Below are 25,579 nucleotides of genomic sequence, written 5' to 3'. Positions count from 1 at the left end.
CTCTGCTTTGAGGGTGGCAGAAGAGAATTCATTTGCTCTTGACATTTTGGATGGCGTCTGCACGAATGGTGGGGGCAGAAGCGGGTCTGGGAGGTGGTCGCCATCCCGATGAGCCTCGGTTGGGCGCCTCAGGGGTCTTCTCCTGCTCTGGTGGGGCCCAGCGCCGATGGGTCCCCGTGTCAGAGGCATGGGAGCACCGCGGGACCAGGCATGGTGCCCGCTCGGACACCCTGGGGCTGCTCCAGCTTTGCCCCCTCGGTCCCCAGCAGGAGGGTTTTGGGGGGACCCGGCCCCCGGCCAAGGCTGGGGGGGCATTGAGATGCTACAACTCCCCACCCTGCTCGGGCTTGGGGAGATCCAAGCAGAGCTGGGGGCAAAATAATGAAGCCCTGCTTTATTTTTTGGGGGGTGGGGGCTGGTTGTGCCCCACGCTTCACCTCCTGGGGCCCTGGGGGGGGGGTTTGGGGGGAGCCCTAGCAGGGCCCCCCACCACACCCCCCTCCTAAACCCAAATGTGCCTTATCCCCCCACCCCAGATCTGCGGGATCCCCATTTCCTCCCCGCAGCGGGAGAGCGCTCCAAAAAAATCCCCTTTTTTAATAACACCGACGTTACCCCACGACTCCCCAAATTGGGGGTGGGGGTTGGGGGGGGGGGGGGGGCCTCCGCGTGCCTCAGTTTCCCCCAGTGGGGTAGAGCGATGCTCCCGGGGGATGCCGTGCCGCGGAGGCGGCTGTAACCGGGGGATGGGGTTCGGGGAGGGGGTGTCACGCGTGGGGGGGTGTCACGCGTGGGGCGGGCCGCGCGTGGGCGGCGTGGCGGCGGCGGGAGCCTGTGCCTTTAAAGGGGCAGCCGCGGCCCCATCTGATGCGGCGGCTCCAATCAGCGGCCCTCGGGCTCTTGGCAGCCGGAGCCGCCGCCGCTCCGCATTCCTCCGTCTTCCTAAAAGGGGCTAACATGGCGATGGGCAGGATGAGGTGAAGAGGAGGAGGAGAGGAAAGGGGAAAAAGGAGGAAAAAGGAGGAAAAAAAAAAAAAGGGGGGGGGGGAGAAAGAAAAAAGGGGGGAGAGGAAAAAAAAAAAAAGGAGGAAAAAGGGAGGGGCCGAAAAAAAAAAGGAAAAGAGGGACGGGGGATGCAAGCAGGGCTGGCAGCGGCGGCGCGGTAATTTCCTCCCCCCCCCTCCTCCAAAAGTCAGAAAAAAAAAAAAAAAAAAAGGCAAAAAAGCCAGCCAAAAAAGAAAGGCAAAAAAAAAAAAAAAAGCAGCAACCAACCCAGCAAACCACCCAACCCAACATTTCTTTTTTTTTCATGGAGAGCAAAAACCCCAGGCAAGCGGAGGAGGACCGGGACTCCTTTGCGCGGAGACCTTTGCATCAAAATGGTAGAGCTTCCAACCCCCCCTTTTCCCTTTTCCCTGCTTTTTTTTATTTTCCCTCCCCCCCCCCCCCGCTTCCCCGCGCTCCCGGGGCTTTGCTGACTTTGCAAAGGCCTCCGAAACTTGCCCCAAATCCTTGCAAGGGCGGTGGAGGTGGAGGGGGGGGGTTGCATGGGCGAGCCGGCGGCATGCTGCATCCTCGCGCGGGGAGGGCCGGGGGCGCGCGGGGGGGGCGCGCGCGGAGGGGCTGCTGCGTGAAGCCGCGGGGGGGGGGGGGGGGTTACGAGCACCGCAACCCACCCGTGTAACGGGCTGGGTGTTTCATTGCAAGCCGCTTTGGGCGGGGGGGGCTGCGTGGGCCCCCCCGCGGGTAGTGCGGGGGGGGGGGAAGGTTTTGTATTTGGTGAAAATGGCAAAAAAAATGCCCCCCCCCCCATGCATAGGCCCTTTTTGCGTGGGGTGAGGGGCTGTGGGGGGGGGCTGGGCTCGCCCTCGCCCCGGGGGTGCCTTGAGGGGTGCTGGGGGGGTGGAGGGGAGCGGGGGGGGTGTGCAGCGGGGCCTCCCCCCCCGCTGAGGGGGGGCCGTGCGGCCCGGCACCCCCAATGTCGCGGGGGGCCGCTGGCCCTGGCCCCCAGCCCACCTCAGGCTCGGGGCTCACCGGCAAGGTTTGGGGGGGGCCGGGGGGGGGGGGGGGGGGCAAACTTTTCGTGCCGCCTGGTCGCCCAGGCCGGGGGATTTGCTGGCGCTGGGGGGGGCCGGAGCAGTCCGCCGCGTCCCCTGTCCGTTTTGTTCCCCGGATGACTCCTTCATTTTGCTAATTCCTCGCCCCCCCCCCGCCCCGAACCGCCTCTCCCCGCCCCGGGCTCGCTCCTGCCCCGCCACGGGCCCCCCTTTTCCCGGGGGGGTCTGGGGGATGCTCGGCTCACCCCGATACCCGGGAGGAGCAGGGCTGGGAGCGTGGCAAGGGGAGGGTGCAGCATCCCACCCCGCTTCGCGGGTGCGAAGGGCTTCTCCCTCCATGCCCTTAAAAATTATTATTAATAATAATAATAATAATATTAATAAGGGAGGGAGGCTGGCTGCCCCCGGAGCCTTGCAGCCGGGGCTCTCGCCTGCGGCAGTGACCTATTTTAGCGGCCAGCGGACTTTTGGGGGGGTTAGTTTGACTTGTGGAGTGCAGGCCTGAGCGGGGAGGATGCACGGGAAATCCCTTGGGATGTGCCCTGTCCAAGGACTGAGGTTCCCGGTACCCTGGTGCCTCCCCCATCCCTAAAAACGTGGGGTTGTGATTACCCCGGCGATGGCTTCGTGCCCATAATAACACCCCGGGAAGCATTCGAGCGGCTTTTGGGAAAGGGGAGGAAAGTGCAAGCTTTGGGGGGAAAAAATAAAGAAACATCCCTGACCCGGCGTAGGAGATGGTGGCCGGGATGTCGGGCTGCGGCTCGGCCCCCCCGGGCCCCGATATCGGGGGTGAGCGGAGCCAGGTTTGGGTTCGTGCCGGACGACAGCGCTCGGCCTGCAAAATTCCTGCTGGCATTAAATGGGCTGCTGAACCCACCCCTGCATCCCCTCCGGAGGGAGATGCCGGTGGACCCAGGGAGGCACCGGGGCTGTTCTGGGGAGCGTTTTGTTCCCCAAGGTGGGAATGGAGATACCTGGAGACCACCCAGGCGGGGAGCCCTGCGCGGAAGAAGGGGAAAAGTTGGGAATTAAAACCTTTCCTCCACGCCCAGCCTCAGCAAGAACCCGAGGAAAAATTGCTTTATGGAGCAAAAATCCTTCTCGGAAAGATATTAAGGGATTTATTATTTTTTTTAATTATTTTTTCCTGCATCTGGGGTGAAACCTTGCTGAGCGCAAACGTTCCGGCTCTGACTGCGGAGTTTCCCCGAGGATGCTGGCTGGGCTAAACACCGCGCCGGGGGCTTTGCCGGGGCGGCCGGAGGGTCCCCTTCGCCTCCCGGCTTGGCTTCACGGCGCAGCTTTGTTCTCCCCGTGAGGAATTAACGGCGCGTTAGGTTATTACCAGGCGAACGCCGGAGTCGGGTGAGATAAATGGCCTTGTATTTCTGTCTTGCGTCTGGAGGAGAGGCATGTCACCCCCTTCGTAAAAATAAACCGCTGCCGCCTTTGGACATGTCTTCTTTGTAATGGGGAGGGAGAAGCCGGAGGTTGCCTGCGAGTCGATTAAATATTGGTTATTTTTAAGATGCAGATTTTTCTGCTTAAGGAAAAATAGGGAGAAACCTTTTGAGGATGAACTGAATGTGTCAGAACATCAGAGGGTCTTTGAAGGTTTCGGGGGAATCACTGATTTCCCCATCTTCCCTCCTCGCTCCGGCTGGAGGAGAAAACTAAGGGCTCTCCTGTGCTGCTGCGTTTAAGGCTTTTTAGATGGGGACGTGGCGATGCCCGTGACAAAGTGCTCTCCAGGAAGAGCAAGAGCTGAAGTTTTTATTTGGCTGCCACGTTTGCGTGGCCCCGAAAAAGGGGATCCCCGGGTCCGCGGTGTGGTTTGCATCCTAGATGTCCCCTGACATCCAGTGGGATCTGTGGTCCCCGCAAGGCTGGAGGAGCGGATGCCGGTGGGGAGGACGAGCTCAGGGCTAGGCTCTGTGCTGCCGGCCCCTGGTTTTCCCTCTCTTATTTCTAAAGGAAATGTGTTGCGTTGCTGGAGCGGTATTTGCAGGGCAGGGTTGGCCCCGTTGGGTTTCCCATGTGGGGACACCTGAGGACTTGTCCCCGTGTCCTTCGAGGCTGCTGTCCCCTCTTCAGCCAACCTTGGTGCTTTGGCTGCCTCTCCTGACGGCGAAACCTGGGATGGCTTTGGATGTGGGGAAAGACTGTCCATGGCGGTGCAGACGTGATGGGTAGAGGACTTCATTACAATAAATTGTCTTTTTTTATTATTATTTTTATGATTATATCTTTTGCCTGGAGCCAGGGCTGCTAACACCCTGTCTGAGTTAAAGCCCTGCTCCCCGAGCTGCTGAATTTGCTGGACAGCTGTGATAAAAATAAGCCATTTCAACGCACGTTCATAAAAACCTCCAAGTGTTGGGCAGGGAGGATGGCCGGACCAGAGGACAACAGCCGGTGCTTCCCGAAAAGCCCTGCTCGAGGTTGGGTTTAGGATGGAGTTGGAGATGGGGACCATCCCTGGGGTCAGTGCCAGGGTTTGGAGGGGATGCTCCAGGATGGAAAGCCCTGCCCAGAATGCTGGGAGAGGCTCAACCTTGGACTTCTCTGGCAATTTTGCGGTCTGGAGTTGGGTTAGAAAACGCCGTGGTTTCAGGGTCTGATGGGAGCTGGGTGTGGGGCAAACCTTGGAGGTGTCATACCCCATCTCGCTGTTGACCCACCTGGAAGGTCACGGTGGCTTCCCCGGGGACGGGCACGGCGGTGCCGGGCAGGGGGATGCTGCCGTCCGGTGCCAGCCTAATTCAGCAGCACACGGGAGGAGGCTTCGTGCATCCATCCGCCTTGCTTTCCGGGGATCTCGGCCTCTTCCCGGCCATTGCATGGCAGCGCGTGGGTCTGGCTCAGGGACACCATGGCTTTAGGCTGCGCACAAGCGGCACGGTGGCTGCCCTGTTGCACCCATCCACGCTCCCTGCACTGAATTTGGGGTCCCTGGGGGTCCTGTGAGCCATGGGGGGCTCGGTGCATCGCCTGCCCCGCTGCATCCATCCCCTCCGTTAGTGGCACTGGGGACATCCGTGGGATCCTGAGGGGACGGTGCTCGCCTCCTCCCCGGCTCGCGCCAGGCTGGGCAGCGGTCCGGAGCCGGCCCCTGGCGCAGCCGCTTGGCCGACGGCCCGGCTGGGGAGGTCAGCGTTGGGTTTTGTCCTCATTTCCTCCCTCGATCTTTCCTCCACTTGTTTTTCTTGGGCAGGGAAGGGAGGGGGACAGTGGCTTTGTGTGTGTGTGTGTCCCCTGTCTCTTCCACCCCGGCAGTGACTCTGCGGGGGCTCCCACATCCCCCGGACAGGAGAGCAGCATCCCATCCCGCTGCCCGCTCCCGTGCCAAGGCGGCGGCTGGGGACATCTCCATCAGCCGGGTGTCACTAGCTGTGCCAGGCGCTGGCAGGGTCCCCATGGCTCGGCTGCGTTTGGCGTTTGCCAGGAGGGTGCCGGCTCTGCCGAAATCCAGCTGCGGCCGCGCGGGGTTTAACCCCAGACCTTGCTACGGGCTTAGCGCAGATCTTGAGTTGCCCGCAGAGCTTTTGCACCGCATGTCAGGTCTGGCTGAGCTGCACCCAAAGAAACCCCTTTCGGCCCTGACCGAGGGGACAGGGACAGATGATGGGTGCATCCAGCCTGGCTTCGGTGCCTCCGCTCTCCCACTGGAGCAGAGGGATTTGGCCTTGTCCTGGGCTGGAAATAACGTGGCGCTGGGCTGAAACTTCAGTATTTTTGTAGCAGAGCCGCTGTGTTTGCGCAGGGGATGGTGCTCGCCTTCACGTGTGTTGGGATGGACCCTGAGGTTACCGAGCTGATCTCAGGGCTCGGCCATGCCCTCCGCCGTCGCCCTAGGTGGAAGAGAAGGATGGTATCCCTGATGTCGTCACGGTGGTGGTGGCATCCCCCAGGAGCAGCTTTACAGCATGGCCTCACTGGACCGGTTTGGGGATGGGGGGGTGACAGTGGGGTTGGCCCGTCCCATCGGTCCTTGCAAAGCATCATTGTGGCTTTGCAGCTCTGCGCAGGAAAGAAAAGGAGAAGGATGCCCAGAGCGGCTGGCAGGGTTTGAAAAATTTAAAAAATATAAAATAAATAAGAAAGCAACCTGCCATTAACCCTCTGGGGGCTGTGCTGCTGGGAAGGCAGCCCCCATTCCCAACGGGGCAAAGCCTTGTGTTGCTCATCCCACCTCGTGCCCCCGCTGTCCCCAAGCCATGGGTGGCTGTGGCGCTTACAAGAAAAGCCCGAATGAACCTTTTCGCCCTTTGCAGAGGTGGCTCCCGGGCTGCCAGGAGAAGGGGATGGGGAAAGGATTTGTCCCCGTTCTCTTGCTCTGAGGATGGTCCCACTGGGCCTGGCGCTGCCGCCGGCTTCCCAGGCTGCTGCCTGGAAAAGCATCTTTGAGCTGAAGGCTGTAAATGCTGGATGCTATTAAAAAACAAACCAACCAAAGGGGAAAAAACAAAAAAAAGGCTGGGAAGCATCGGACTGTCCCCCAGCTGGGCTAACGCTCCTCTTCACTTGTGTGCAGAGGCTGGGGGGTGTTTTTCAGGGTGCCCGACACCCCAGGGTGGGACAGATTTTGGGAGCGTCGCTGAGCCCCTTCCCCTCCCTTCCTCTCCCATGGCTCTATTTTCGGCAACCTCAAGCCTTTTAGACGGCGCATAGGGAAAATCAGCTTTTTAGCTGGCGTCACCGCCATCCTAAAGGACGTGGCCATCCCCGACCTCTGGAGCTGGGATGGGACCAGCCTCGGCGAGCGCCTGGTCCAGCCCTGGCAGCATCCCGGCGGGCAGGACGTGGCGATGGGTGCTTGGGGCCGTGTTGGCCGGCGCCTCGCCAGGCGGGGCTGCGGCCGAGCTATTGTTTTCCCTTCCTGCTTGTTTTTCCGGACAACCCTCCCCTAATTAAATAAAAACACCCGTCGGAGAAGCGAACAAACCGCCGCCCCCCACCCAGCACGGTCCCGTGTTGCGGGAAGGCGAAGCACCCGCGGGAGAGGTCTCCGGGAGGGGGGCGATGGGCAAGCAGAGGGGTGAAGGTAGGCGATGGGCGAGGGGAGGGTGCGTTGGGATGTGTTTTATCCCGCTGCCAGGTTTCCATGCACGGCTGTGGTCCAAAGATGGGTGGTTTTGGCGATGCATGGGATGTGTATGGTCCAAGCAGCGCTGCTGGTTCTGGGACAGCTTCATCCCGGTGCATCCCGGTTTTGGGAGTCGTGGGAAGACACGAGCGTCACATCATCCTTAAAAAACCCATATGTGGCCTCAGAACTACAGAGAGAAGGCTGAAGGTCTCATGCAAGGGTCTTGAAAGCAGAGGGCAAATTATAGGGGATTAAGGATTAAAACCCAAAGCACGGACGATTTTGGAATTTCTAACGATACGCCCTTGTATCATTTGAATTATCCTGTAAAAATAGTTTTTTAATGCTGTTTCTTTCTTTAGCAAAAGTCAAGTTGTGGCATTTAATAGTTTCAACCAAGTTCTTTCTCCCTGAAATGCAGCGGTGCTCAAATTGAGAATAGGACGTGGGGTTTTTTTCTAGAGGAGTAAGTGCAAACATCGAATTCAGCTACTTATTAATGCACTTTTCCTTAATGCAATTTAATACTTAAGGTCAACGATAAATATTTTGGTGGTTGCGAATGATACGGAAAAGCAGATTGCTGTATTTCATGGGAGTTTTGGGGTTGAAAAATTTTGAGGAAATCCCCAAATTTTGTGCTGAATGGAAACTGGTTCGCGGGCAGCTGATTTAACCGCTCTGCCCGGTGTGAACGTGCTTTTTATGCTGCAAAACCCCATCTTTGCACTACTCCACGAGAGAGGTGTTCATGGTCCTCCATGCTCCGGTGATGAGGGCGATAGATGCGCCTATAAATAAAGAGAGGCCGGTGAATGTCAGAGGTGGTCTTCTGGGGGGCTGCAGATTTGAGTATTTAAATATATCCAGGGTGGCCCGACCTCCTGGTCCCTCAGGGGGTTTTATTGCTGCAGGATCATTTAGGGATCCGGCTCTTAATACCTGCTAAGATAAATAGCATTTTATCTTAGCAGAGTGATTGAAATCCAGCAGCAGCCTCCTTTCAAGGGAGGTGATCGGGTGTTGGTGTGGCTGTTTAGGGAAACTGAGGCACACGGGGGGATGCAGGTGGAAGGGGAGCAGGGCCGTTCTCAGGCTCCATCTCCTATAGCGGGATTTTTCAGTGGCTTCTCCAGGAGAGACTGCCCCGGTCCAGCGAGCATCAGCATCTGCTTCGGCCGCTGTTCCTGTATCATCAGGGCTCAGCCAACCCGCGTCCCTCGGTCCCCCCCTTCACCCCGAGCATCCTCCCCGTCCTCCAGCCGACCTCCCGCCCCGCCGGCCGTTTCGGGATGGGCCTTTGGCAGCGCCGCTTGAAAATGGTCTTAAAATAGAGCCGGAGGGCAGCGTCAGGGCGGGGAGGGCTGTCTGGAGGCCCCGCCGTCCCCTCGGGGTGGGGACTTCGCGGCCACGCTGCTTTCGAATAATTTTTATGGGGTATTTCTCGGTGCCGATGATGCCAGGGCCCTGCCCGGAGGTTGGCAGTGCATAGAGGGGGATGGCAGTTTTGGGGGTCGCTCCAGTTTCATGCATCCTCAAGCACCCCAAGTCCAGGCTCGGGATGGGGATGGGATGGGTGACCTGCTCCCACGGTGCTGTGTTGGAGTGCTCGTGGGACTAAACCGACCCAGAGGGCCAAGGTGGTGACGGTGGAAAAGAGCAAAACTGTGATTTATTATTTTTTTTAAAATAAGTATTTTTTAAAAGATTTTTTTTAAAAGTATGTATTTTTTATTTTTTTTTTTAAATATATTTAAAAAAAAAAATTGTGTTTTCCTGTGGGAAGAGTAATGGCTTTAACTCTCCCATTAATCACGATTAATTGGGCTTCTCCGCTCCGATGGGGTTGCAGGGACGGGAGCTACCAGAGGGGTATTTTTGGGCAAGTTGGGGTCTTTCTTGGGATCTCACCCCGGCGGGCGCCTCTCGTCTTGGCTGGGGCTCCAGCTCCGGGCGAGCTCACGAAAAGCATCTGATAGCAATAAAGAGCAGAAACCTCCCGCTGACAAGCCCGGGCTGAAGTCACCGACGGGACGCGGCCAAGACACGCATTGTCCTCGCCGCTGCTGGGACTGATTAGAGCCGCCTGGCAAGCCCCGGCGCTGGGTGAGGGGTCAGCCCCTTTTGCCAAAAAACCTCGATCCGGAGCAAAAAAACCCAGCTTTTGTTTTCCAGGCTGGGCTGCGCGGAGGCGATGCTGCCCGGCAGACCCAATTCCCCCTGTTTTGCACCTATTTCTCCACGGCTGTGGCCGTGCCAAGCTTGGGGCACCCTATACCGGGAGCGAGGTGAGATGGATCCCAGGAGGAAAAACCTGAATTCAGGTTTTTTTCATAGTGAAAGCAAAGCAGGAGAGTCCCTGGCAAACAGCAAACTGCTCTGCTGAAAGCTTGCTGTCTCTTCGGCGTTCAATATTTAGTGTATCATTATTTATTTTCTGTGCTCTTCGGGAGGCTGAGCCATCCAAGTTCCTCTCCTCGAAATGTCCTTAGCAGTCGCGAGGCTTAGAAAATGGGGGGTAGCATTTTATAACAAATATATGGAGTGTTTATATATTTATATATATAAAGAGTTTAAATATATATCTAAATTAATACATAAAATATAAAAAATATATAAAAATATATATAGAAATATATACAAACCCCCCTGTTTTACTACCTCTTTGTCCCGCTCGAGGCTGCAAAGCCAAGAGTTTGGAGAAGAGCTGTTTTTTCCCGTTTTCCCTGGGTGCGAGTGGGGCTCTCCGGGGCCTTGGGGACCATGCGAAGCAGACGACCCCCTTGGTTGGGGGCGTTGGTTACAGAACAGAAATTCAGTGGAAATGAAAAATTTTGGCAGGGAGGGGGAAGGGGTTTTTTTTTGCTTGTTGAGAAAACACCCTTTTTTTATTATTTAAACATGTTTGTCTGTGTGTGCATTTGCCTTTGGCTCACAAAAAAAAAACACCAAAAAAACAAAGACAAACAAAACGTGTCTTGCTGGAATTCATGTGTTGATCAAGAGCTGCCATTTGTCCCAGAAAAAATGGGAGCTGAGAAACTCTTTTTGGAGCAGGAGGCGCAGGATAAACCCCGCAGGTTGAACCCTCCATCTCCGCCACTGTTCTGCACCACGTCCTTGGTCACATCCCACAATGGTGGGAAAAGAGGGCGTTAACACGGCCAGATCCGTCTCCATCCATGAATGGGGTGTTCAACACGGAAAGCCAAAGGAAAGCAGAGGGAAAGGGCTTATCCCACCTGCTTTTAATACAGGGTGCGGAATTTAGGGTGTGGGATATCCCTTGCGTTTGGGATGCAGCTGGCAAACCCATCCTGGAGCTCAGGTATCCCCAGGAGAGGTGATGAACATCCAGGGGTGATCTGCACCATGCAAAATACATGTGACCTAAATTAAATATCCAGCAAACACAGCTTGGGGAGCGTTGGCAGTCGCAGCGTTTCCCAGCCTGGGGCATGCTGCTCCCTGATTTGAATTTTTCCAGGTAGTGCCTTTCCCCAGGCGATTTAAAATGGGCATTAAAAAAGTGCGTAATTCATCCCGGTGAACCCACCTAGCGAGTTAGCTGCTAACATGAGTCAGAGCACATGGCGTAATTCGGCAAATATTAGGGGATATTGTATTTTATGTAATTATCTTGTAGAAGCAGGAAGGTTTAAACCCCTGATTTCCTTCTATTTAGGGGTTAAATCTCAGGTGCCTAAAATTGGTTTCCTGCGTGGGGCAAATGTCCCCCCAGGGTATCCATCTGGTTCAGGAGGTCGAGGCATCCCCTCTCCTGCGTGACATTTCCGCACGAGCACGGACAACTGAGCCAGGCTCTGGACCTCCTTGGTGATGGGGTGGCCATGGTGCCTCCCACCCAGGCTGAAGGGATGTCAGTGGGTGCTCATATGGCCTTGGCCTGTCCTTTCATTGGGCTTTTTCCTCCTTGGTTGAGTCTTCCGGACTCAAGTTGGTGGTGGAGCTTCTTGGTTGGTGTCTCCAAGTTGAGCCTGGTGGTGGAGCTTTTTGGTTGGCATCTCCAAGCTGGGTCTGGTGGTGGAGCTTTTTGGTTGGCATCTCCAAGCTGGGTCTGGTGGTGGAGCTTTTTGGTTGGCATCTCCAAGCTGGGTCTGGTGGTGGAGCTTCTTGGTTGGCATCTCCAGGCTAGGTCTGGTGGTGGAGCTTCTCAGTTGGCATCTCCAAGCTGGGGCTGGCAGTGGAGCTTCTCAGTTGGCTTCTCTGACTTGGGATGCATGGACAGGGACAGGTGGCATGGCCGCGCGGGTGTTTTCCTGGGGAAAGAGCCCTCCTGAATGGTTTTATTTCCTTCCTCCCCACAGCTGATAGTCGAAAAAACGACTGACTACCCTTCGGCTGAGTACTCCCTGGTGGAGGATGTAGCCCTCCACTTCACGTGTTTGATGGACAGACTGAACGAGCAGCGCCTCTTTCAGCCGGACCTGTGCGACGTGGACATTGTGCTGGTGCAGCACAAGAGCATCTTCCCGGCGCACAAGGGGGTCCTGGCAGCCTACAGCCAGTTCTTCCACTCCCTCTTCACCCAAAACAAGCAGCTGCAGCGTGTGGAGCTCTCGCTGGAGGCCCTCACCTCGCAGGGCCTCCAGCAGATCCTCAACTTCATCTACACCTCCAAGCTCCTCGTCAACTCCTGTAATGTGCAGGACGTGCTGAACGCGGCTGCCGTGCTGCAGATGAACAACATCGCCTCCTCCTGCCAGGACCTCCTCAACACCCGCTCGCTCAGCCTGGCTGCCGACATGGCCCTGCCCGCTGAGGGCTGTGCCGGACCCCCGCCCTACTACTGCGAGATCAAGCAGGAGGTGGACGCCCCCCATCCCAAGATCTACGCCCGGGAGGGCAACGACCCCTACTCAGTGCGTGTAGAGGACGGAGCAGGTGGTGGGACGCTCCCCCCTGGTCCAGCCAAGCAGTACTACAAGGAGGAGAAGGATGGTGGTCCGGGCACCGTCTGTAAGATGGAAGGCGAAGAGTCTGAGGAGGACCTGGACAGCCAGGGCTCGTACAACCGGGAGCAGATCATCGTGGAGGTGAACCTCAACAACCAGACCCTCAATGTCTCCAAGGGCACAGAGGGGAAGGCGGCCGCCAGTGAGGCGGCTGTGATGGGGCGGCCTGACGGTGATGGGCGTGACACGGAGGAGGACGGGGAGGAGGAGAATGAGGAAGGGGAGGAGGAGGAGGAAGAGGAGGAGGATGCAGAGGTGGGCGAGGAGGAGGAGGAGCACAGCGAGGAGGAAGACCTGGAGGAGACGACGGAAGAAGAGGACGATGACGACGATGATGAAGATGCATCAGAGGTGAAAAGAGAAAAGAGTGGGCAGCCCCGCAGAGGCAGCCGGGCGTCCAAAGCCACCAAACCTGCCATGGCAACCAGGTCCCAGGAGATGGCAAAGGTGGAAGAGGAGGAGGAGGAGGAAGAGGAAGGCCAGAGAGGGAGGAAGAGGAAAAAGGAGCAGGATGGTTTGGGCCAGAAGGTGAAGCTGGAGGAGAAGCAGCACTACCCGTGCAAGAAGTGCCCCCGGGTCTTCAACAACCGCTGGTACCTGGAGAAGCACATGAACGTCACGCACAGCCGTATGCAGATCTGCGACAAGTGTGGCAAACGCTTCCTGCTGGAGAGCGAGCTGCTGCTGCACCACCAGACCGACTGCGAGAAGAACATCCAGGTGAGCCAGCCCCGGGGATGTCCCACCAAGGGGATGGGCGTCCCACCAAGGTGGAGACAACCCACTGAAGGAGGAGCATCCCACCATGATGGGACATCCCAATGGGAGAGGACATCCCACCCACCAGGGAGGACATCCCACCCAGCTACACCATGGGATGGGCTCATGCTCAAATGATATTTTTGATGTTGTGGGTGGCACATGGCAGATGGGAGGGAGCTTTACTTCCCCCATGACTTGTATTCAGGCTCAGGAGCATCCCACAGTGGCATGGGACCGGAGGATTTGTGCCGGGGGACTGTGGCTTCCCTTTGGCCGGCCGGGTGGAAACATGGAGTAATTTTTGAGGAGTAATTTTTCTTTGAATTTATTCAGTTAATCTGGAGAAAACATTGCAAGCCCCTGATGGAGACACACTCCAGCCGTTCCCACCCAGGCTGAAACCAATTTAGCTTAATTCAAAGATTTGCTGACATGAGTTAAAATGGTTTTAATCTGCCTTTTGTGCTCTTTAGCTTGCGTATTAGCAAATTTCCGAATGCATTTGACATCCGTGCGTGGCTCAGGCTCAATGTGTCCTTTGCCTAATGCTAACGAGATTCTCGTCTGCGTTTGCAAGTTGGCTCAGTAAATCAGTGCATTTTTGGGGGGATAGGTAGGCATCGCATTGGAGCAGCAAACATGTGCATTCCTGCGGACCCCTCCAACCCATCTCCTAATCCCCAACGAGCTGTTTTGCATGACGCTGCCACTACTAATTAAAAAACCAACAACTTCTGGAGAGCTTCGCCCGTCATTCTTCCCACCACAACTGGATTTTGAATGATCTTGCAGCTCTCCTAGATGAAGGTAATGCAACCCAAGTGCTACTGGAGCTCTTGGCCAATGGCACCCCAAATAAAATGGGCAATGAAGCAGATCTCGGTGTTAGGGCGTGCGGGGAATAGGGAGGCAGGAGTGGTCTCGGCTCGAGCTGGTGAAGGAGCCGCTGCCCGAGCTGGCCCTTTGGTGCATCTTCCTAAAAAATTCACAGCCCTGAAGTTGCTTTTTTTGGATGCTTTTTCCCAGAACGGATGAGTGCAGCTCCAATTCCTGCGTGGTGGTGGCTGTTTCGCAGCCTGTCATAATGCCTGTGCAATTAAAAATGAGTTTTCCCAGAACGTTTCTTCAGCCTCATCTGCTTTCCTGATGGATAACATGGGGCTGTCACTGCAATGCTTTTTTTTTTTTTTGCCCCCTTTTTACCATTTTCCAGGTCATTTCCGAATAGGATGAACCACAACTGCCCATGTGGTGACCTCCTTCCATGGAAAACGTGGATCATTACCTCTCACTTAGTTGAGCATTTTTAATTTTACAAATAGCCAAATTCACTCCATTTGCTGTGATAATATTGAATAACTTTATTGTTATACTATGGAATTACAGCTGGATGGAAAAGGGATTTTTTTCAACTCTATACCTATAACGGGCAGTCTTTATTTCTTCTTTTTTAACCAGATCCGTGGAGGGACCATCCCTCTTATCCCATTCGGGTCTGCTGCTTGCTTCCTCTGTTTTGTCCCCAAATTTCATCCATAATGCTTTAGGTGTTAGGCTTCATCTCGCTCCTTGTGATCTTTTCCCATCACCGTCCGTGGTCCCGCGGACTCCGTAGCAGGCATCCTGCCTCCGCCGCCTGAAAAATGATTCATCCTTTGCTTTATCAGGTTGTTTCTCAAACTCTTTTTTGGCCAGTTTCAGTGTGGTTTTCCTCTTAACCTGTGAGAATTTATCTTCTCATTTTTTTCCCCTCGTTTGGATGTTACTTCCACATTTTTGAGTGATGCTTTTTTGCGGTAACGGAGGACACAGAGCTGAGCCCTCCAGGGTGCTTGGTCCCACCCCAGAGGCTTTCCTACATCTGCTGCTTTCCCTCTACCTTTAATTTTAAAATTGCCCTGCAGCCTTTTTCATTTTAAGTGGAGCAAATGGATATTGATGTGTCTTTGATATCAGGCTGTGGTCCTGAACTTGTCCTGAAATGTGTCTTAAAGCAGAGATAAAACTGTTCTGATCCATGGAAATATATACTTAGGAACAGGAAAACTCAGAGGACTACTCGTGTTGGTACTCAAGCATGGCAAGATGAAGTAGAGTGTTGAGAATGCCTCTGTGACCCTAATTTTGCCTCTCAGGCACCTAAATATAAATATATATGGAGAGATACTGTGACTAGATGGCATAACGGTATATTTTTCATGGTATCACAGCCTCATTCGGTGTAAAATTTGGTTGAAGCCCGTCAACAAGCATCTGTTCCTCTGGGTAGTAGGAGAAGCCGGAGGAATCCCTCTCCGTGCTTACTGGTACCGCTCAGCCGTGCTGTTGTGAGATGCCTCCAAGGTGTGAATTATTTTCTCAACACATCTGCAAGGAGAAGGGATGGTTTTATCCCTGTTGGCCAAGAGGAAGATGAGTCATGGAGAGATGAAGGGGAACAAGCTGACCCTTGGAGGAAAGAGAGACCCTTGGCTCCTGGCAGGGTCCTCAGCTGGGTGCTGCCCACCATCCCTGCGCTCTAGCAATGGTTTCCTGTGTGGGCCTCGCTCTCCCGTGTTTCCCTGAGTGCCGAACTGATCTCACATGCTTCAAACAGATCTCACGCCAAAGTTGGAGCTTTTCCTGGGAACTTTCAGAGAAACACTGAACTTGGAGCTGAAGCAAATCTCTACTTCTCGGGGGAGACTTTGCACATCATGTTGTTCTGCTTGTGCTGATGGACTGGTTTTTGGGTCCATTTTGGTCCATTTGGATATGTTTGGAAAACTCATGTAGTGGTAAAGTAACCATAATATCTGCTGAAGGCTGAAGTTGCACTGCCCTGGCTTGGGCTTCTCCTTGTTCCTATATTCTTTGCAGCCTTCTGATGCACAGAGGGTTGGGATTTTTATGTAATGGCTTCATTGTGTGCAAGAATAGAATCCCCAGTTGGGAATAGGGCCTTGGTGCGTGAGCTGCTGTTTATGCAAGTCCTAATACAGCCATTGATGGAGATGCCACGTCCTTCCCTGGAAAGTCATTGTCTTTTCCTCATCCGATGGAGAGAAATTTGAATTTTGGAGGTTTTGAAGTGACAAGGTCTGTAGCAGACTTGCTGGTCATTATGATTTTTGATGTTTTAGCTGTAGGTTTCATAGTGATGTTCCCTTTCAATGGATGAAGCTGATAGCCTGCTAAAACAAAAATGCTAGTGGTGCCTGGGAACATTCCCCTGCTTCCCTACCCATGCCTATCTCCTTGCAGTGTGTGACATGCGGGAAGGGTTTCAAGAAGCTCTGGTCCCTCCATGAGCACAACAAGATCGTCCATGGCTACGCCGAGAAGAAGTTCTCCTGCGAGATCTGCGAGAAGAAATTCTACACCATGGCCCACGTGCGCAAACACATGGTTGGTGAGTGCGGGAGGCACCGGTGCCACGGGGAGATCTTGTTAGGGCTGTTCATCTATCATTTTGGCAACGAAGGGTGTTTTTTTGTTGCTGTCGTGTTGGGAGTTTAGGGCTGGGCTTACTCTTGGGTGAGCTTTCTTACGTCAATGCAGGGGCTTTGAAGTTTGGCCTGGTGTTTAATGGTGAACGTATGTCTGCTCAGTGCTGGGTTTGGAGCAATCAGGCATGGTGCTGGGGAATCTTTTATTTTATTTAACCAGAAAAAAAGACCTCAGAAGTGATCAAAGGAGGGTTTGAAGTGCAACCATCCTTCTCTTGTAAAAGAGGACCAGACCACACCAGTGCTGAGCTTTGAAAAGCAAATTGCACATGGCCATGGCGGTTGGGTCCCTGGGGTTTGCAGGCACCAGAGAGATCAAAAAAAGGGGGGTTTTGGCAGGCAATTAGGGGAGTACCTGATACGTTGCTGCCACGCATCTTCCCGAGAGGGCTTTGGGTTTGCTGGGGTTGGGCACCGGCTTTGGGAGCGGCAGCCGGGACTTGGGGAGATGGATGCTCGGGGTGCGGGGGGGATGCCTGACCCTGCTCCTCTCTGCTTCAGCTCACACCAAGGACATGCCGTTCACCTGCGAGACCTGCGGGAAGTCCTTCAAGCGCAGCATGTCCCTCAAGGTCCATTCGCTCCAGCATTCCGGGGAAAAGCCTTTTAAATGCGAGGTAGGGTCCTGTGTGTCCCCTCCCCACGCCGTGTCCTCTCAAACAAGGACAAAAACGCTGATCTGGGGAAAGAACTTCCACTTCTTGGGGCTTCCCCCATGCTTTGTGCCAGTGCAGCTGTAAAGATGCTCCCATGCTCTCCAAACTTTGCATTCCCCTCCTGGTTTGAGGGCCCCACAAACCCAATGATGAAACTGGTGGCCAACACCATGATCTCTCTGTCCAGTGCCTGGACCTTGCATTTTATGGTTGGACTTGATGATCTTAAAGGTCTATTCCAACCTAAATGATTCTATGATTCTATCCCACCCCAAGCCTGCAAACCTGGCTGAGTATGTCCCAAAAAGCCATTTATTTGGGTTCTTTGGGGGGGGGGGGGGCAAGTGGTTTCTGCACTGCTCTGGCACGCTGGTGTTTTGGAGGGGATGTGGGGGGTGTTTTGGGTGCTCATCAGCAGCTCATCCCCCTCTCGCCCCTGCAGAACTGCAACGAGCGCTTCCAGTACAAGTACCAGCTGCGCTCCCACATGAGCATCCACATCGGCCACAAGCAGTTCATGTGCCAGTGGTGCGGCAAGGACTTCAACATGAAGCAGTACTTTGACGAGCACATGAAGACGCACACGGGTGAGAGCTCCTCACCTTACCCCCAGCCCCTCTGGGTGGGCATCCTGGGGAAAGAGTGGTGGGACAGAGGTGGCATCTTTGGGTGGATGGCAGGATGGCTTTTGGGGGGTGAATGGTCCAGCCACGGGCTTCTCATCCACCTTTCCCCATCCTTAGGCGAGAAGCCCTATATCTGCGAGATCTGCGGGAAGAGCTTCACCAGCCGCCCCAACATGAAGCGGCATCGCCGGACCCACACGGGCGAGAAGCCGTACCCCTGCGACGTCTGTGGCCAACGCTTCCGCTTCTCCAACATGCTCAAAGCCCACAAGGAGAAATGTTTCCGCGTCAGCAACCCCTTGGCTTCGGACACGGCTGCCCCCCAACCAGCCGCCAGCCCGGCTCCACTGCCCCCTGGTCCCGGCGTCTCCCCTCTGCCCCTGCCGCTGCTTCATCCCCTTCCACAGAGCCTTCCTCCTCCTCCTCACCTACCGCCGCCCCCTCCCCTGTTTCCCGCGGGGAGGATAAATTCGAACAACAACTAGGTGCCCCCCACCCCAGCCATGCACCCGCATGGACTGCTCTGCCCTTCGGGAACACGCCCCCACCGGGGAGCCAAGGCTTCGCTTGCTCTCTACCCCCCTTCCTCCTCGTTTTGGGGTTGTTTTGGGTGTTTGTTATTTTTTTTTTTCCTTTTTCTCACCCATCATTCTCTGCGAAGAGGGGGAGCAGGAGGAAGCCCCCACCCAAGGAGCATGGATGTTGCGGGGGGAACCGCCGTCCGTCCGTAAGGGTGTAGGTAAAAGGCGTCGCTCTCCGTTTCATCTTCCTGCGCATCAGCTTCATCTTCGTGCCGGGATGCTGGCAGGGCTCAGAGGAGCAGGATGCTGCACCGTCCAGGGTTGAGCGCGCCGGTGTCACGTACCCGCTCGCTAGCCGAATGAATGCCTGCCGGCACTTCAATATTTATAATAAGCCGAAATCTAGCTAGTGGTGCTTGAATCCCTGTACTGTAAAGCTGGTCTTTCAATTCAGGCTCTTTTCCCAAGAGATTGAAAGGTGGGCACCGCAGAGGAGCCCCCGCCAGTCCCGTCTGCCAGCCCTGGTGGCCTGCAGCAAGCGAGCAGATGTCCCCATTGGAAAGCCGTCAGCCCGCTCTCGTTAGCAGCCCTCGCTGCGTCTTCCTTCCCGGCGACAGGTTTTCTTCCCCGATAGGCGAAAGCACAAACACTGGCGGAATTGCATCTCGGGGCTTCAGCAGCTCGCTGCTGGTTCATTTCTGGGGTTCCCTGAGGGAGCCGGGCTCTGGTGTGTTCTTTCTGCTAATCCCAGCAGGAGCTGGGCTCCTGGGGATGCTCTGGAGTTGGTAAGGTGTCCCTGGGAGAGCTCAGATGGCCTTGGGACCGGTGGGAGGGTGGCTTCACGGCAACCCGGGACGGAGGAGTGGGACATCGCCATTTCTTGGCAGAATCAGCCCAGAATAGTGCCTTAACAATTCGAATAAACCCCTGACCGATGCGTGAGCTCGAGGTTGGGTCCCATTGCAAGGTTTAGAGCTAAAGCAAGGCTGTGTTCAGCCTGATGACTACATCCCATCCTCCAGCTTGCTGCCCATGTCACTCTCCCAAGCTTTACCTCTCCCCATGGGGTTGGCAGCTGTTGCCCTGCCCTGGCTTGGGGGGACCAGAGGGGACCAGTGAGGGCTGTGGTTGGTTTGGTGATGCCCCGCGGCATTGGTTAGAGCTTCTCTGGCCACATTGTTGAAGTTGAGCTGGTCTTTGGTTTCACTTATTCAGGCTTGCTTCATGCTGCCGGAGGAGGAGAAGAGAAAGGCTTTGCTCTCACCTTTTTGTTGGACGCTGGGATCCAAGATGGGTCTCTTGCTGCTGTGCTTTGCCTCGGGGTGTCGTGCATTGGCCTGACCGTGGCTGTGTGGTCTCCCTGCCCAGGGAAGTGTTGAGGAGAGCTGCAGAGCATCCAGCATGGGCGGAGGGGTGTTGGCCAAGAGATGGGGTGTGTTATTGCCAATGCCTTGCTCCCAAGACCAGTGCTATGGATGCCTGCAGATATGGGTCAGGTCATGGAGGAGGTGGTAAACAGGGCTGTTGGCAGGCAAGAAGGAAGAGAGGACACTGAGTGGGCTGCAGGAGCCCTTTCTCATTTGCACCTCAGTCTGGATGATGGCAGGGTGCTGGGGACAGTGAGCCACATCTGGCTCTGCAAAAGTCTTGGTGCTTCGTCTGCTGGACCAAATCAGCAAAGCACTTGGGCAGCGTTGAGGCTGTCCCTTGCAGAGCCGGGAGGATTCAGCCACGTGCTCAAGGGGTTTGCTGACTGGGGACATGCAGGAGCGTTATCCTGGTAGGGACAGGACAGGGGAGCACCCACTGTTCTTCTGAGTGCTGTTTGAGGTGATGGGTTAGGTGACTGGTGTCCCCTCCTGCTGAGTGGTGCCTCCCCATGCCTGAGATCTCTGGAAAGCTGGCTGCTCTTGTGGATGTTAGCATGTTGGAGCAACAAATTGCTTTTCATCCTCGTGTTGGCTGGGATCCTGTGGACCCCTGGCACCACAGTCAGTACCAGTGAGCTTACCCTCATCTCCATCTGCTTTGAGCAAAGGGAGGATGCTATGGCAGAGCTGCCTTGCCATATTGGCCTTCTCAGATAGGTACCAAAGGCTTCTTCAGTCTCCTTCTTCCATGACCCTGGGGCTTGTTGGGATGGTGCAAAGTCAAACACGCACCTCTGAGGGATGTGGGCACTCAGCTCTTGGAGCCATTGGCTTTCTGAAGGGACCATGACCCAGACTGGAAGACAATTGCTTTAGAGAAGCCTTCAGTGATATCCTTGGAGGTGTTGGAGGGCCTCAGTAGAGTAGTCCATGCTGTCTCCTCCTCCGCTGCCTCCCAGACCCCGTCCCCTTGGGCTCCCTTGCATTTCTTTTCCCTCACACAGCCTTGACATGGGATGGGAGTACTGCACCCTGAGGAGGACTCACCTTGCCTATAGGATCTTCTGTGATGGAGCCTATCAGCCTGCCTGGCTAGTAGACATCTCCCCCCAAGCAAACTCCCTGCCAACATGTGTTCCCTTGTACCTGGAGGTGGCTTTCCCTGTCCCTGTCCCAGTTCATCCTCTCCCAGTGAGGACCTGTCCTGGTTGGACGTCACTGCGAGATGAGAGCTCCTTGTTGAGGCTAGAAGCCCAGTGGAAAGCCCGGCGACTGATCCCAGCCATGTCCGATCCCCTTCAAGAGCCTGCCCAGAGAGCCACTTGGAGACGTCGAGATGTGACCATGCACACAGCACTTTGGAGAACCAGATCCCTGCTGCTCCCTCCCCTCTCCAAGGCCTGGGCAGTTCCTAGGAGTCCTACGTGGCCTCCGAGCCCTTTTGTCTACACCCTTACTCGGCCCCAATGTGTCTCTTCATGTCTGGTTTTCGTTAACGTACTAAGAGCTCAAACGAGTCGCTTCCGCAGTGTCTCGTCCCACATCCATCCCGGTCAGCCCCTTTGGCACCCGTTGGGTTAGACGGGGTGGGGGGCGGGGGACTTGGATCTGTTGTTTTCAAGCTTTTTATATTTTATTTTAATTTTAAAAAAATTTTTTTTTTTTGTTTAACTCTTGCACCTTAATCTCTCACATCCCTTCTTCGACAGACCGTGAGGGTGGAGAGGGGCTTGATTTCCATTACGCAGTTCATGAATATGCCGCAACGCAACATTCAGCTGGCAACTCTGCCCACGCGCCTAACCCCAGACCTTTCTGAATTTGAATTTTTTTTCCCCCTTCATTTGAACTCTGGGGAGGGAGGGAGTTATGTGGGGAGGGTTATTTTTGGTTTGTATATCCCAGGAGCCTGGTAGCACAGACCAGTTAGCCTCATAATGCCCATGAGGCACAGCTGGCCCTTCGGACCACAGCCATAACCTCAGCGCGGTGGGAAGGTGATGGATGGATGGACGGCTGACGGGTGGGAACGGCTGTGACAGTGCAATAGAGACGAGCATCCGCTGCTAGACAACTCCACTGATTAAACTCTTGGTTTGCCTGAAGTTGAGAGGGAAGGACGGACAGACAGACGCCCTTTGTTCACATGGACGGAGAGAGCTTCCCCACACGCAGCCCTGCCTAGTGACACGTAACCACGACGGGAGTTGGGTCGAACTTGCAAGGGAAGAAAATAATAATTAAAAAAAGGAAAAAAAGAAAAGGAATAAGAAAACCTCCGTAGCATGGAACTTGAAGGAAACGAATGAAACCCTAAGCACTTGCCTCAAAACTAGTTTCTCATGCCTGGTGTTTGGCTCTGTATTATTTTATGGCATTCAGTATCGGTTGCCCAAACATGCCAAGTTAAGAGTGTATCGGTGGCTCTACTAGTGTGAACAAACTAAACAAAGCACTTTATTCTGTATAGATAAGGGAAGGCGGGGAGGGAAGGGGAAGCTTGGATGCTTTTCGGAAGCGTCTTAAGTAATGTTCTAGGAAATGTATTATTATTATTACTTTTTTTTTTTTTAATGACCATGTGTAATCAATATATGTTTATCTTTAACGCCAAGTACAGCAGTTACTCTCTTTGGGATGGTGTGATGAGGGGGAGGCCGAGACGGTCAGGTTAGTCCATCAGCGTGGGGCCAACTGGGGCAAGTCATTGCCAACCGCAGGAATGGGTGAGTCTTGCTTTGTTGACAGCCTTGTTGGCCAATGTCCGGGAGGTCCCAAGAGGTGCATCAAAGCTGCCTTCCAGGGCACAGCTCACAGTCAGCCTCAGCACCAAAGGCCCAACATGCATCCCCTTCCCGAGCCGTCTTCTGCCTGGGAGTGCTGGGGCTGCTCTCTGGGCCACCCGGACGAGTCACGGTAGGCTGTGTTGGGTTGTCCCTAGAGGCCAGGTCCTTGGCCATGCTTTGAAACCTGCTTTTGGCCTCTCACCAAGGCACATTAGGGGTTGCTGAGCTCTGAAAGTGGTGAGAGGTCAGAGTTGGGCCTTTCCACTGCGTTCTCCCAGTCTGGAAGTGTTATGACTGTTACCAAAGAGGTTGCAAGTGGAAGGACTGAATCAATAAACAATTTGTCTTTTATAAAAGAAAATCTAAAGCTCCACCACTTTCTTTGTTACCTTAGTTTTGCCTTTTTTTTTTTTTTTTTTTGTTAAAGTGTCTTTTCAGGCAATTATGTGAGGATTCAGAGCCCAGCAGGATGGGCTTCCCATGGCATGTTCACTGCTGCCACTGCTTCACACGTATAGCCTTTGCGTTAGGTTTGGTGGGAGGTGTGTGCATGTGCGTGAGACAACTGGACTGCTGTGGGGCGAACAATAAATAGCTTTTCAGGGAAGGGTGATGAGTAGGTGGAAGAAGGGTCTTGGTTAGGACTGAGCTCCTGGGTCCTACTGGCTCTATGACATTTGTGTGAGCTATGAGCTGAGGGTCCCTGAGCTCCCCTGTAGACCTTGGAGAAACCAAGGAGCCCATCCAAAAGCACCCAGTGCCTTTATTGATGTAAAATGGAGCAGTGGGAACCTCGCCAGCTAATGTCAGCACTGATATTGGGAAGCTAATGGAAGAAGAGATGATTTTCCTCCACCCTTGGGATGTACCTCCTCCTTCACTGCTGGCATTGTCTAGAGAAGATACGCACAGGGGATCTGTGCCACTGGAACTGTGTGCACCTGAGCTGGGAAAACGCCAGGGAACTGCAAGAAGTGATGCCTCTCTGAGTATTCATGTTGGCATTTCTTATCTGCGATTGCCTTCGGACTGAAGCAGCCTCTTGGTGAGGTGGTGGTGAATATCTCTGGGCCAGATTTTCGCTTGGCGATGTCTAACTTCGCTACCTTCCTTGGGCCAACACCGGCTTGCTCGCACTGAGATTTGGCCCTCGTTGCTCAAGCAATGGGTCTTTTTATACAACAGCTATTTTTCCTTTTATGGTTTCTTGCCCTGTGCCTGTGGTGGCATCTCCCATGGCTTTATAATGGATGTGAACCACGTGGGAGCACTAAGCTCCTACTAACGGTATTCCTGATGGACAGTTGTGAGGTGAGTGACCAAGGATGTGGACCAGTTTTAATTGCCATCTCTCAAACCATTATCAAGAGACCACACCATAACAAGTCATTGAGGCTCAGCAGCATTCCCCGTTGACTTCAAAAGGCCCAGCTCTCCCCCAGGGAGCCAAGCAACGTGGCAGTGGATATATGGGGATTAACCTTCTCTTCGGACCAAGTACCAAGTTCCATTCTGTGTCCGTCAAGAAAAGCTGAACCAAAGGTGTTGGTTTCCCATCCCAGGCTGGAGGTGGTATCCTGCCACCACAATAAATGACTTTTAAAAAATTACTATTCTATGCATGGATTTTTTTTTTTCCTTCTTCATTTTTTTCTCTTTTCTGCCACAAGCTATTCTACATTTCATAGATTCATCTTCAATTGGCTTGGGAGTCATCCACAGAAATTTCTGCAAAACTGGGTAGAAGATGATTTTTTTTTTTTTTGCAGTGCATTTTTCACACATTTGATTGTTTCAAAGGTTTTTGTTGCCTTTTTTTAAGCTATTTTGTGCCAGCCAGTCACCTTGGATTTATTTTTCTTGTGAAAATGTTTCATTACTGTTCTGATGTGATTGTCCTCTAAGGAGATTATCCTGTAACTTTTAAAACCCTTAAAATGAAACCAGGACAAGATTCTGGTTCCCTTACCCATGCCAAATTCTCTTGCCTTCCAAACATGTTTTAGTTTCTCCACAACTACATTTTGAGCTAGACGGATTGGCCAGATGTGATTTTTTAATAACATAATTTTCATGCCACTTTGAGAGTATTATTTTGCAAGGTTTGTATTTGTTCTTTTTTATTACTGATTATCACCCCTGTTCATGGTATCATGAGATCATGTAGGCATCCAGCTTCATTCCTTCTAGTTCTGGGTAAGCTTCTAGTCCTCACATCTATGGAGAATAGCTGTAAGGATATGAATGCTAAAGTTTCAGCTCCTAAATGGGGGAAAATAAGAAGGGTAAAAGCTGGGGCTGTGCAAGGGCTCTCCATGGGGCTGGTTTGCTGTGTGTGCTCATCACAGCTTTTGCTTGGTCCTTGTGTTTGGTTGCTGTGGACATTCAGTTACAGCTCTAGCAATGTGCAAACACAGGGGATTTATTTTGAAATAATAGCCTAATAATTTATTTTTAAGTAAACCACTGGTCAGATGGTGTGGGCATCAGGAGATTTTTGCTCTAGTAGATCTTTGACCTGCTGCCAGTACAGTCATGTTTCTATCAAAACATCATTATGGATATCTTTAAAAAAAAATATGCATTTTTCCTCAGTAGGAAGCTCTTTCTGAGCCAAACACATCTGAGAACTCCGTGTACTTAGCAAACTAGGATACTCTTTAAAAAAAAAGGTCAGAACATTAAAAATAAGAGAAACAGCATAAATATAAAACCTTTCCCTGAAAAACAGCACTTGTCCAACCATAGGTGAGGACATTGTGATCTGTGATTGAAGATGAGGAGCCCAAAAGGCTGGAGATGAGTGCACATGGCCCCCGCTGCCCGTCTCTCCCCCCCTCTTTCCTACCCTACTACTCGCATGACTCTTCCCCTCCTGCAGACCTTAGTTCCTGGCCTCTCTTCAGTCCAAAGCCAGGGTGGAGGCAAAGAACTAAGACTATTTTCTTTTCATTGCAACTTCCAAAGTGTTTCTGCTGCCCACGCTCACATGCTCTTTTCTTCAACTGTCGCACCCCAACAACCCTCATCACCCGGCAACTCATCAAAGTCCCCCCAGATCTCTCCTGGACCACTTGACTTTGACCCTTCCTTCTCTCCAAGGTGGGCTCTAGCACCATGCTCACAACTGCCTTAGGTGGGGAAATACTTTATAGACCCCCCCTCCTTCCCTGGGGAATGCCAGCTTAGTCCCTTGGGATCCACTTTCTGCCTCCACTGTTGGTTGCGGAGGTTCAACAGCAGTT

The 25,579-nt window shown here is 53.7% G+C and overlaps 1 protein-coding gene across 1 annotated transcript; it reads left to right on the top strand.

The window, feature by feature from the left end:
• Nucleotides 1-1,217: 1,217 nt before the first annotated feature.
• On the top strand, nt 1,218-21,181 carry ZBTB47 (zinc finger and BTB domain containing 47). Its single transcript, XM_059818863.1, has 6 exons — nt 1,218-1,382; nt 11,478-12,845; nt 16,131-16,278; nt 16,877-16,992; nt 17,474-17,618; nt 17,775-21,181. Exons 1-6 carry the CDS (start codon nt 1,380-1,382, stop codon nt 18,140-18,142), a joined length of 2,148 nt encoding a protein of 715 aa, XP_059674846.1. The 5' UTR covers nt 1,218-1,379; the 3' UTR covers nt 18,143-21,181.
• The last annotated feature ends 4,398 nt before the right edge of the window (nt 21,182-25,579 follow it).

The sequence above is a fragment of the Gavia stellata genome, chromosome 6 (genome assembly GCF_030936135.1).
Source record: "Gavia stellata isolate bGavSte3 chromosome 6, bGavSte3.hap2, whole genome shotgun sequence".
NCBI lineage: Eukaryota > Metazoa > Chordata > Aves > Gaviiformes > Gaviidae > Gavia > Gavia stellata.
The sequence above is the reverse complement of the archived record's forward strand: the minus strand, read 5'-3'. Positions and strand labels throughout refer to the sequence as shown.